At 41.0% G+C, this 12,771-nt stretch overlaps 1 protein-coding gene across 1 annotated transcript; it reads right to left on the bottom strand.

The window, feature by feature from the left end:
• Window positions 1–257: 257 nt before the first annotated feature.
• Window positions 258–10,571, bottom strand: kcna3a (potassium voltage-gated channel, shaker-related subfamily, member 3a). The gene is made up of 3 exons (XM_007253341.4): window positions 7,454–10,571; window positions 4,884–4,986; window positions 258–762 (listed from the first exon to the last, which is right to left on the bottom strand). The coding sequence occupies exon 1, from the start codon at window positions 9,937–9,939 to the stop codon at window positions 8,356–8,358; it is 1,584 nt and encodes a 527-aa protein (XP_007253403.3). The 5' UTR covers window positions 9,940–10,571; the 3' UTR covers window positions 258–762; window positions 4,884–4,986; window positions 7,454–8,355.
• Between the last annotated feature and the right edge of the window lie 2,200 nt (window positions 10,572–12,771).

Here is a 12,771-nt window from a genome sequence, read left to right as displayed (position 1 = left end):
CAAATATGTGCAGCCAGAAACTAGGCGGCCTTAAAGGCAAATAAAACAGTGATTATTGATTTTCTTAATGTCCTCAGTGAAAGCACAAGGTGTTTTCTAACAGAGCAATAACTATTATAATGTGTGAACCTTGTTTTGGCAAGATGAGAGGTACAGATCCAAATTGTGCTCAATTTGTAAAACTTTTAACTGAAAAATTACTGAATAGTGAAAAAGCCCTTAAAATAAAAAAGAGAAAAATGAGAGAAAACTCCAAGTATAGCATAATAAACTTTAATATTCTCAGTTATTCAGTGATTGGAATGTCTAATATAGTCATTAAGTAGGCAGTGAGTTACTGTATATAGTAAATAATTAGGCAGTATTTTTATAATGATGACAAATCTATATGCAGACATCTGGTTTGATTACAGCACAAACTCTGAATACATGAAGGACACATTGAAAACCTCTGCAATATATGTCCCACAGCAGTGGACAGTTATGCCAAAGATGGTCAGCTTTTGTCCCACTTTTTCAAAGTTTAACAGCTGCCATCATTGTATGCTGATATCTTCTGGCTAATCTATATTCAGCCTGGCAGTGAATCCCTAGAAAAAGGCCACTTCTAGAGTGTGGATCTGGTAGAGAGGACGATATTGAGCGTTTCGGACATCATTCCTCTGTCCTCAGATGCATTTTTGTCCTGTGCTTTGAAAACCTTCTTGTCAGTGGAATGGTTGATGAACAGTCCTAGGCACGGCGTGGATCTACCTCAAAGGTCTGTGGAAACAAAACACATTTTGAGAAAATGCAATGTGACATTTGGGACTCCATGGAGGACAGTTGGCCACAGGCCATTTTCAGTGGCAAGGGAAGTGTGTATATTGCCACATGGCAGAAGGAAGAGAGGAGCATCTGTGGGTTGCAGTTTTTGGACACAGCCAAAATGAAGTAAGATACGATGGCGAAACACAGACAGAGAGTCAATAAAACTAAAATGTTTCACAATAATTTAATTAGCAACAATTTAATTACAGTTTTATTTAACAGCTGGACAGATTTGTTAAATTATACTAAAAAAGATTATTCATTTCCATTTTTTTTATTTCTTAACAATTAATTTATTTTTAAAGATACCAGAGGATAAATGTAATGACAATTTAAATCCTGCTGTGATGCCAGAAATGACCAACACATATCCAACTAACTATTTTTGGTTAGAAAAACATTTTCTGAACATTTGATTTTTAGAATTCAAGGAAGTTTAATATGTCACATTTTCTAGAAACTTTTTATTTAACATTTTAAATGTAATTTTTAATTCTAGCTCTGGGAATGTTACTTTTTAATGTTTCCATAATGTTAGCATTTTTCTAGCTGGGAATGTTGTGTGAAAAGCATTGCAATAACAGTGATACAAACCATTATTCTGTCACACATTTTCAGAGTGTTCATGAAACATTACAGACTTACTCTACTGGAATCTCTTACAAATGGTGTTAAACATTCTTATATTATTCTTTGTTAGCTTGGGGTATGGTTCGTTTTTCACTATTGCAGGTTGAAAAAAAAAACAATTTTTATTTTTATTATTACTGGTCATTTATCATTTATTATTAGACTGACAAACATTGCAATAGTAGTTGAAGAAATATTCATATATGTGTAGTTTTTATTTTTTTGTCATTTCTTTACATTGCAAAAATATTGTACTTTTAATGGAAATAAGCTATAACTCAAACAAGATAAGTTAGGTACTGTAATATGAGTAAATGAACCAGAAATCAGTTTCTTTTCAGTTCTGTATAAAATAACATTTGTTCATATCTGGCAGCAGAAATGACAGTTTGTAACTTATGTCTCTTTTTCCAAAATGTCTCTCCCTCTCTCCCACTGCTCACACTGAGACCTATCTCTGTTTAACTAATGAACTGAAGCAGATACAGCACCTCCAGTGCTGTAACACCCAGAGTGAGTGTGAAATGACTACTGGAGTCTATCATCACACTGAGGCCCCTAGTGGTGGAAGCAGCAAACTCAAACACACACAGAGACATGCAGTTGCACACAAACTCACAGTACATGCACAGATGCGCACATAAACGCTTGCACATCTATGCATCTGTATACAATCAAGTATAAACATATTTGCACTCACACACACGCACACTCGCATGTCCATGAATACCAGTGTATCAGTGATAACTCAGTAATGCGAGAAGATTTCCGGACCTAATAAAGAATGTAAAAGCTAAAACAATATGATGCGCTCCAGTTCCTCTCAGCTCCAGGGTTCAACAACAACGAACAATGAAGATTCTATGCTGAAATAAACAAATCTGGCCCACTTTACTATATTTGCTATTGTCTGCTGAGCTGTAGGTATAGTATATAAAATAGGAAAACTAAAATAATAAAAAAAGAATGAAAATAGAGCTTGTTTCTATTAATCGAACACTTGTGTAGTGCCTTTAGAGCATGTGAAATCTTTTTTAGCCTTTACAAGATCAGGGCCTAGTTTCCCAAAAGCATCTTAGCATTAAGAACATCTTAACATGGAGAGAGAGAGAGTGCTCAGTGTGAAGCTTGCTCAACCATTTAAAAATAATCTTATCTTAGTGCTAAGGAACTTTTTGGAAACCCACCCCCATATTAGTAGAAACAAAAAATCTAGACTGCAAGAATCCAAAAATGTGAGACTTTTGATTCTGTATATAAATATATGTATATATGGAAAGATATAGAGGCAAACATGTGCAAAGTTTGCATGATACAAATAATTGTAATGAGGAAATGATGTGAAAAGTGATGCAAATTGAAAAAGACAGTAAATAAAGTGGCCTGATACAAACTCATTACCAGGTAAATCCAATAGGGGCTGCTAATAAGGCACTTCATTTGTAAAACAATATACTTAATGTTGACAAATGTAAAATTGAGACTTATAGCTTGTCCTATACAGCTCTGGAAAAAAATTAGAGACCACTTCAGTTTCTGAATCAGTTTCTCTGATTTTGCTATTTATATATATATATATATGTTTTAGTAAAATGAACATTCTTTTTTATTCTATAAACAACATTCAACATTCCTCCCAAATTCCAGCATTTATTTGCAGAAAAATGAGAAATGACTGAAATAACAACAAAGATGCAGAGCTTTAAGACCTCAAATAATGCAATTAAAACAAGTTCATATTCATAAAGTTTTAACAGTTCAGAAATCAATCTTTGGTGAAATAACATTTTTTATGCATCTTGGCATGTTCTCCTCCACCACATCTTACACACTGCTTTTGGATAACTTTAAGCCACTTCTGGTGCAAAAATTTCAAGCAGTTCAGCTTGGTTTGATGGCTTGTGATCACTTTACTTCCTCTTTATTATATTCCAGAGGTTTTCAATTTGGTAAAATCAAAGAAACTCATAATTTTCTGTTGGTCTCCTATTTTTTTACAGAGCTGTATAAGCTTATATATGTCATTTGCCGCTATAAGCATGGCAGCATTAGTATAAATCACAATATGGTGACTACAGAAGGAAGAATAATAATAATAACATCAGATTCTTTTTATACTTAATGGTTTATGGTCTTGTATCTTACATCTTTAGATTATAGCTGTGACACCAGCTCAGTTATATCTGCATTATTATAGCTGTATCTGTTTGCCCAGAGGAAGAGTGCTCAGATGGATCATATGATAACAGATTTAGTATCTCTCTCTCTCTCTCTCTCTCTCTCTCTCTCTCTCTCTCTCTCTCTCTCTCTCTCTTCTCTGTTAAACACACACACACACACACACACATACATGCATACACGCTCACATGCCCACAAATTGGCACAATAAACAGGCCATGTGGAATACTGGGTCAGTATCATCAATTAGCTTTAGGTACAATGTTTGACCCATTTCTTTAACTACATCTAAATGTAAGACAGCATTTAGAGCACAGTCACACACTGATAAAAGCATTTCCGAATTAGTGAAAAGATCCACACAATCAACCCCTTCAAAAAACAAAAATATATTGACCATTTCTCCCTTTTGCCAGACGTCAATCATAACTTTTCATGAAAACACATGAAACACATGAAATCAAATAGATTACAAATGTAAAGAACAGAACTAATTTCTTCCAAAAGATGAGAAATTATTGAAATATTGTTAAGGGCTCAGGTATTGACAAACATAAAGTGAGAGATAGCAATCCAGTTATTTCATGTGAGAGTGCTAAAAAACTGAAAAAAGATGGTTTATGATTGCATTTAAAATCTTTAATGTTTTTTTTATATATATTATATATATATAAATCATAAATCTGTTCTTTACATTGTGTGTAATTTCATGATGAATAAACAGAAGTGATTCAAAAGTACTTGCAATAATGTAATCTATACATTCCTGTAGATTTTTGACAGTTAAATATTGAGATCTGTTGGCTGTACATATTTTACTCTTTTATGAAATATGCACCAGATCTTGTTATTTTTTGCAAACTGCATCCTTCATAGTAAAATTTTATTACGGTGTTATTAATACATTAATAATTCAGTTCTACTTTTGCCATGTATGCATGGTTGGTTTAGATATATTAAAATTGTTATAATTGACAACTGAATATTTTATTATTTTACTAAAATGAATTTTACCACAGACATGATTTAGGTTTTAACTTAGGGTAAATACAGTTTAACCCAATAATCAGAGTGTTTTAGAAGCCAGGCTGTAAAGAGATGCACAGATTGGAACAGGGAAAACAGAAACCCTTCTGTTTCCCGAAGTAAGAGAAAAATGTTTTTTGTATTGTTATTTAGCCAAAAATGAAAGAAACTTGCCCAACGTAAAATGTAGTAAAGTGTGAAATGACAGTAGATAAGTACATGTAATGAACATTTCTTACCTTTGAAACTGTGTTGCTGTGACCGTTTGGAATAGGGTCGCAGGTCAGTTGATTGTGTGATATTGACGCCCATCAGCAAAACCCTCCATGCGTTTCTTGCTTCCTAATACAAAAAGGAAAAAGACAAAGAGAAAATTCAGCGCTCGCATCTTTTATTGACTAAAGCCATCCAAGGCCATCTTTGATTATGTGTGAAAGGGGGCTCATGAGTCCAAGGGCCTTGGAGGCAGAATGAAAGCAGCAGCTTATATCACATGTTATCGGCTGACAGCTTGAATTTCCAGAGACGTCAGACAGCTCACTTCACACCTCACACATCTCAGCTCTGTGCCATGAAACGTCATGCAGCAGCTGGGGCCTGTGACTGTCAGCGCAGGAGCCAAAACCCAGAATAGAATTCTGAACACCGAATAATGACAAAATTGGTCTAAAATCTGCAAAATGCAGCCACTGTATTGAAGCTTACAGTTGTTTTTGCTATGCGAATAAAATGCAACAAAAAACACAATTATAAAGCATGCACAGCTACAATAGAAGCCATTTTTAATAAATCCTCTCAAAGTCTCTCACACAGAAGTTTTCTCAGTTTACTGAGATGAACTATGAAATGTATTGCAACTTTTGAAGTTCATATCTGTGCATCATATCTCAAACTGAAGCTAGAGCAAGACATTTCGAGAGCTCATACTATCATCGAAAGCACATTTCATTCACTTTTTAAAAGCTTTTTGTCAATAAGACATATTAGTTTAGTCTTGCATGGCCTCACGCACATCACTGGATGGCAGCACTGAGCTTTTCTACATGCAAACAAAATAAATAAACTTGAACAAAAAAGCTTTTAAAAACATGGGTTAGTGCTCTTCACGTCAATTCCGTATATGCCTCTTTTAATCTTTTAAGGCAAATTACTGAAACTGAACAGACAACATTCTTCCAGCTGCTCTTATCATAACATGACTAATGACTGCCATGACTGATACTCAGGCCTTTAATCCCTTTATGTATATCTGCAATGTAAATTATCTAAACTATGTCAAATTTCAAAATGGCAAATGAATGGCATGTATTCTGATGCTGATGATTACACAACAGGCAGAAACACAAATGCACACTCATGCAAAGGAACGGTCACATATACACATTCATGCATGCACATAATTCCATGGATGGTTCACAATGATCTGACTGGCATTTTGGGCATCGCTGGACAGTGTGGTGGACCCCTCAGCACCTTTTAAAACTAGTCAGTGGGAGAGGCAGCGTGTGAGACTGTGCAATCAGCTTGCTCAGTCAGCCAGGGCCTATTTTCTTCAGACTGACAGCTACAGGAAATAGGCCTTCGCAAGATACTCTGATAGTGGCAGTCTTGCTATATGGGTCTGCTGTTGGTCAAGTCTGCTATGGCTCAGTCCTCCCAGGACTAGACTGATGTCTTATTGAATAATTTTTTGCATTACTATAATCAGATTATTTGTCCTAAATTTTAAAAATGAAGAGCTGGAGAACAGTGGCGACAAGGTCTCTCCAAAGGAAGAGGAAGCTGATTAAATGCTAACTTGTATAGACTTGTAGCATGTGGCAAGACATCTTAGGACTTAGGAGTGCTAAACTTGGGGATACCAGAAGTCCACCAGAGAATAGTGTGAAAATACAGTAAATTTTTTGTGTGGATGCCTTTATCATATGAGAATCAATATCTATATAATGTGCCTTTTGTATCAGCAGAGGTTCCATTTCATGCAGACACTGTGTAACAGGACATTTTTCAAGATTTACTTTAAATGAACACATTATTACAAAAATAGAATACTTCACTCTGAACTAGTTTTTGTACATTCTATACAGCTTTCTTTAATGTTAGTGACATGGGGGTTTGCATTGTCCTGGTTAAGTTAAAAAAATATTCTATGTGGTAAAAAACATTAGGCATTTCAATGATTTGTTTAGCTATTGTCATGTAAATAAATGTCTAGCTATTAAAACATGTTCAGGAATTCTCTGTCATTAAGCCATGTCATCTTGGGATACATGCCCCTTGTGATCAGTGACATCACATTCTGCATACTTTTGTTAAGGGACTGAAGACACTTGCTTTAAAAGAGAAGAAGGTCACCATTAACAATTCAACATATCTGCAGCTGTAGGTCAATCACGTTTTCATCAAATGCCAATTTTCGTTAAAATTATCCACTTTGTCATGAAGCTTGCCATGACAGGGTGGACGAATGTATGATAGGAAATTAAAAGTGAAAATATAAAGTGATTAAGCTGGAGAAGATATGGTAGGTAGATTATGTGTAGTCTGTAGTCTTTTAAATATGATTAATAATCAAAAGGCACACTATTCTGATAATGACCCAATAGTAAGGATTGTCTTAAAAGGCCTTTAATAGAGGGTTTTTAAAAGAAGTGTTTTTTACTCTCTCTCTCTCTCTCTTTCTGCTCTCTCTCTCTCTTAGTGCCAGCGCCTGTCTCTCGCTCTATTTTGCCAGTCAAGCTTTGTGAACCATCTCGAGCGTTGCTGTAGCAACGAATAAGGGTGCCATGGCAACGTTAACTGGGGTTACCCAGGAAACTGTAGTCGCTATGGAGACTGCATCACGAGGCGGACTCAGGGGCTTCGACTGGGAGGCGCATCCTCGCTGATCTTGCGTCTGTTTCCCAGGCCAGAGACGAGATGAGTCCAGAGTGGGCTTTTTTCTCTTTTTTTTTAACGCCACACCCCCCTCCCCCTCCCCCTTCTCCCTCAGTTCGCGGGAACATGGCCCTTTCTTTATAGCATTACACTTCCTTCGTTTGATCACAGCCCCCCATTCCCATCCCAACAAAATATAATATCTATTCTTTGAGTCGATATATATATTAACTTCATTTGGTATATGTAAAGGCAATATGCTTAATAAAAACATACAATAACCTATATGTTTATATAGATTCGACTAGTACTTGACTATTAACAGCGTAATGGATTTACCCCCACAGACTTTCATTGTGATAAAATATAGAATCTGCACTTGGATATATGATTAAAATACATGGTGACATTCTAACACGCGACCCCCGAGAGCAGTCCGTGTCCCCCCCGCGTGAACAGACCTTCCAGAGGGGGTCTCTCGGCTTCGCCACGAAGCGGGACACGCCGCGGACACTGAACGCGTTATGACGACCACAGATAAACACTGAGAGCAAAAAAACGCACAGCAACGATCACGACATGGTTTGTCCGCGTTTCGTTCCAAAGTTGTCTTCCCCAACCTGCCCCTTCTCTGTCCCCCCGCATGTTTAACGCGCTGCAAGTAAAACAAAAAAAAAGACAGAGCTGAACGCGCTGCGCGCCACCAGCAGCTTAACTGGGTCTGCTGTTGTCTTGAGGGGTCTTGTGTTGGGGGCGTTTTTACGCGCCCTCTTCGTGTTCTTCATGCGTGGAGATTTGAGATAAGTTTGCTCGCTCTCACGCGCTTCTAGTTGTTTACACGTCGGTGAAAATCTTCTTGACGCTCACGCAGTTCTGGCTGTTCTGGTTGGGGTAGACGGGCTGCCTAAACGCGCCGTGCAGCGCCTCCTCGATGGCCACATACTCCGGCTTGCTCAAAGAGGAGGTACTGTGCGCGCGCTCCAGTAGCTCGCCCTGTGCCGAGTCTACGCGCTCGCTGCTGCCCGCGTTCAGGCACTGTGCGTGCTCCTCGCCGTCCGTCTCGCGGTGGTAGAAGTAGTTGAAGTTGGAGACTATGACAGGCACGGGCAGGGCGATGGTCAGCACCCCGGCGATTGCGCACAGGGAGCCCACGATCTTGCCGCCGATTGTGACCGGGTGCATGTCGCCGTACCCCACCGTGGTCATGGTAACCACGGCCCACCAGAAGGCGTCCGGGATGCTGCTAAAGCTCGAGGCCGGGTCGTCCGCCTCGGCGAAGTACACGGCGCTGGAGAAGAGGATGACCCCGATAAACAGGAAAAAGATAAGCAGGCCGAGCTCGCGCATGCTGGCTTTGAGAGTTTGTCCAAGAATCTGGAGGCCCTTGGAGTGGCGCGAGAGCTTAAAGATGCGGAATACGCGTACCAGGCGGATGACGCGCAGGATGGCCAGGGACATGGCCTGCTGTCCGTTGCCCTGGCGTTCAGCGAGCTCCGTGCCCAGCGTGATGAAGTAGGGGATGATGGCAACAATGTCGATTATGTTCATGATGTTTTTGGAGAAGGTGGCCTTGCTCGGGCATGCAAAGAAGCGCACGAGCAGTTCGAATGAAAACCACACAATGCACAGAGTCTCGATCACAAAGAATGGGTCAGTGAAAGCGCCTGGACCATAGGGCGCCGTGCCATTGTTTAGTGGAACGGCAGCCGCCGCGGCAGCCGCTGCCGCCGCCGCCTCGCGGTCATCGCGGAATTCAGGCAGAGTCTCGAGGCAGAAAATGACAATGGAGATGAGGATGACGAGCACGGAGACGATGGCGATGCCGCGAGCCGGGCCCGAGCTCTCCGGGTACTCAAACAGGAGCCACACCTGTCGCTGAAACTCCCGGCTGGGCAGCGGACGCTCCTCCTCCTTAATGAATCCCTCGTCCTCGCGAAACTTTTCCATGGCTTCCTCGCCCAGTTGGTAGAAGCGGATCTCCTCCGAGAAGACGTCGATGGGCACGTTCACGGGCCTGCGTATGCGCCCACCCGACTGGTAGTAGTACAGGATGGCATCAAAACTCGGTCGGTTACGATCAAAAAAGTACTCATTGCGCAGCGGGTCGAAGTAGCGCATCCTCTTACGCGGGTCACCCAGCAGCGTGTCCGGGAACTGGCTGAACGTCTTGAGCTGCGTCTCGAAGCGCAGACCCGAGATGTTGATGACCACGCGCTCGTGGCAGCCCGGTTCAGGCTCGTAGCGCTCCAGCGACACGTGCGCCGGCAGCGCGCCCGACTCCTCCAGCAGCTCGCCAACCGCCACTGTCACCGTGGCCGCGGCCGGGCCGCCTCTGTCCGCGTCTGAGCCACGGCTGTCTCCGTCACTCTCCCGCCGCCGCGTCGACGGAGAGTCGATCAGGTTGAAGTGGTCGTCCATATACGCGCGAGATGATGCCTCCCTCGGCCGAGCCCGGAGGACCTGGGGTCCACCGGAGGAGGTAAAGGACGGGGTTTACACAGAAAGAGAGAGAGAGAAAGAGAGAAGGAGAGAGAGAGGCGCGCGGGCGCCTGCCTCTCCCGCCTGGGTGCGGAGTAAAGAACCGAGAGGCTCGTCGCGTCTCCCCCCCCCTCCCTTTCCCCCCTCGCTTTTTAAACGCGTCCTTCTCTCTCTCTCTATGTCGACGGCGCGGGGCGCACGCGGGGCTTTATGAGCGCGCGGGCACTCTCACCCGCCCACGGCGCGCGCGCGACCCCTTCCCGCCACACCGCCGAGTGTCTCTCGCCCAATCGGTGACAGAACGTGACGTGACGTGGAGGCGGCGGCGGCGCCCAGGATTACCTTTTGTTTACCGTCCGCGGCGCGCGCGCGCAACCGACCGTGGAACCAGAGCCTGTTTTAGTGAGAAAGTGAATAATGGAACAGTGAAAGTCCACTGGCGCGCTGTCCGTAGAGGCCACCTAGGCGGTTTGCAGATCTAACCAAAAAGAAAAACAAAACAACAAAGAAAGAAAGAAAACGACATGATGGAGCTGTTTTCTTCTCGCGCGCACCGCTCAACAGGCACTAGGCAGCCAAGCACAAGGGAGGAAAATACAAAGGGGGCGCAGGGGCTCGTCTGTCAGCCAACCAGATCATTAATTATTTTATTATTTTCCACAACAGCTGACAAACCCAACTGGCATGTCTGAGGTCACAGATCCAGTGAAGACTGTAAGTGAGCGCTTTGACTGAGATAGATGAGATTTCCTCTCAATTTAAAGGTGGAGAAGAGCAGGACGGTGCTCTCCATGGTGCTGAAACGGGAAAAGCCCCAGGTAGGCTACGCTGAACTCCAGTGGCTCGTCTGCTGTATCGTGACTGGTGCTGATGAGTCGTGATTTGGAGCGAGAGCAAAAACGGCTTATCATTTAGAAATGCTCGCTGAAATACAAAGATATAAAAATGTGACAAAAATAAGAAACGGGCTTTTAAGAAACAATATAAAATAGAAATATTTTTAAAGGTCAGTGTAACCTCAGATTAGGGTAAAACTGGTAAAATTCTGAACGTCCTCAAAGCAATGAACGGGAGATCCGCAGACGCTTCAGCTTCGGTTTGTTAAGTAATCAGATATAGGTAAATATATAAGTGAATAAGGAAGCTATATTTTTATGCTTCTACTAAACGCCCTGCACGTGAATCAAACCACAATCTGCATAATTCACATGTACATCCAACATACACGTACACGTTAATAATGTATGCATAGCTTAAACAGTATTTGAAATTGCGTGAACGTCTATAACCCCGATGTAATCCCTCAAAACAGCTTTAGAAACATTGTGGATAGAAAACTTGCATTGCATACATTGATATCTTGAGTATAACATAAAATCCAATTACACACCTTACAGCTGAAACTGAAGTGTTACTAATTATAGGGTTTAATGTGTGAAAACAGTTTGGTGGTGTAAGAGTGTGTTGATATTTCTCTAGAAACTGATGTTTTTTATGTAGATTGGCATTTTTATGAATAGCCACCCACTCCATATGCTGTCAGCTGAGCTGAGCTGTGTAGTGTATTGTGAATAATCCCTCCTACAAATGTTTGCTTTTGCATTATGTTGTTCTGTGTATTTCTGATGAGCAGCACGATACTTCTCCCAAGACAGTTTCCTCCTACATGAGATTAAAAACGTGATTCTGATTCTGTAGTAAGATATGACACATTTGTGGAAATGCTTTGAACAATGCAAATAAAATGATATATTTCATCCTGTCCATAATGCATATTTGTCCATTGTATGATTTTTATTGTGGAATTAGTACTTTTGTTTTACTGTGTGAGTGAAAAAAAGCTTTTACAGTTGATTTAATGGTTTAAAGGGTTTTCACACTCATACTATCTTTTTTGTTGTTGTTGTTTTTACAAAATTTCAGGCTTTCTATGAGTGGAAGGTTCAAGATTTCTGTCAGTTCAAAATGGTCCAGCCATTTACTGATGACCTCTTTCATCACCAATGAGTTTCCATCTGCATAAATTATGCTTACTGGATGTGTTTGTCTTTATCACACCATTCTAACTAAATTCTGAGGCTGCTGTTTATGAAAATCCCAGGAGATTTCAGGAAAAATGCTGAAACCAGCCCAAAATCATATTTCCCCACATTCTGATGGCTCCTGTGAACAATACCTGAACCTGCTTGCCCATATCTGATATCTTATACTCCTTTTTATATAGTTTTAATTTTGCACATTACACTGGCTAATATAGATATACAGACAAGGTCAGCAGCTCATCTCTGAGGTCCAGAATTATTTCATGTGCTATTTCAATAGCACAGCCTCAACTTGTTAGAAAATATATTATGTCTGAAAGTGAGGGAGTGGTTGAATTTGTGCATGTTACACAATACTGGGCAAATGCCAAGGACAGTGTACATTTCTCCTTATACAAAGCTGTGAGGATTTCAGTGCTATGAATAAGAAATGTCTCCATTGCACTCGATGCACTACGATCATGTAACTTCTAGATCAACAGCCAGAATAGCCAGTCTAGGAACCAGTGACACTTTTCAGCACCCTCTAATGAAATTTCAGGGTCGATAAAGTGGATGTTCTTTCTTGTCTTTACTTAAAACACACTCTCTTCTCTCTGGTGATATTGCTTTTCAGTTTCCCTGAAGGCTTCTCCTTGAATTTGGGTTCACACAGTATGAATGATTTTGTAAAAATTACTTTTGAGATTAATTAATGAGAACGCAATGTGAATGTATGTAGAACATTTCA

The sequence above is a fragment of the Astyanax mexicanus genome, chromosome 5 (assembly GCF_023375975.1).
Source record: "Astyanax mexicanus isolate ESR-SI-001 chromosome 5, AstMex3_surface, whole genome shotgun sequence".
In the NCBI taxonomy this organism is placed as follows: Eukaryota; Metazoa; Chordata; class Actinopteri; order Characiformes; family Acestrorhamphidae; genus Astyanax; species Astyanax mexicanus.
This window is presented reverse-complemented; position numbering and strand designations above follow the sequence as displayed.

What these genes read in the sequence shown, in the direction of transcription:
- kcna3a (XM_007253341.4), bottom strand. Translation starts at nt 9,939, where the DNA reads ATGGACGACCACTTCAACCTGATCGACTCTCCGTCGACGCGGCGGCGG.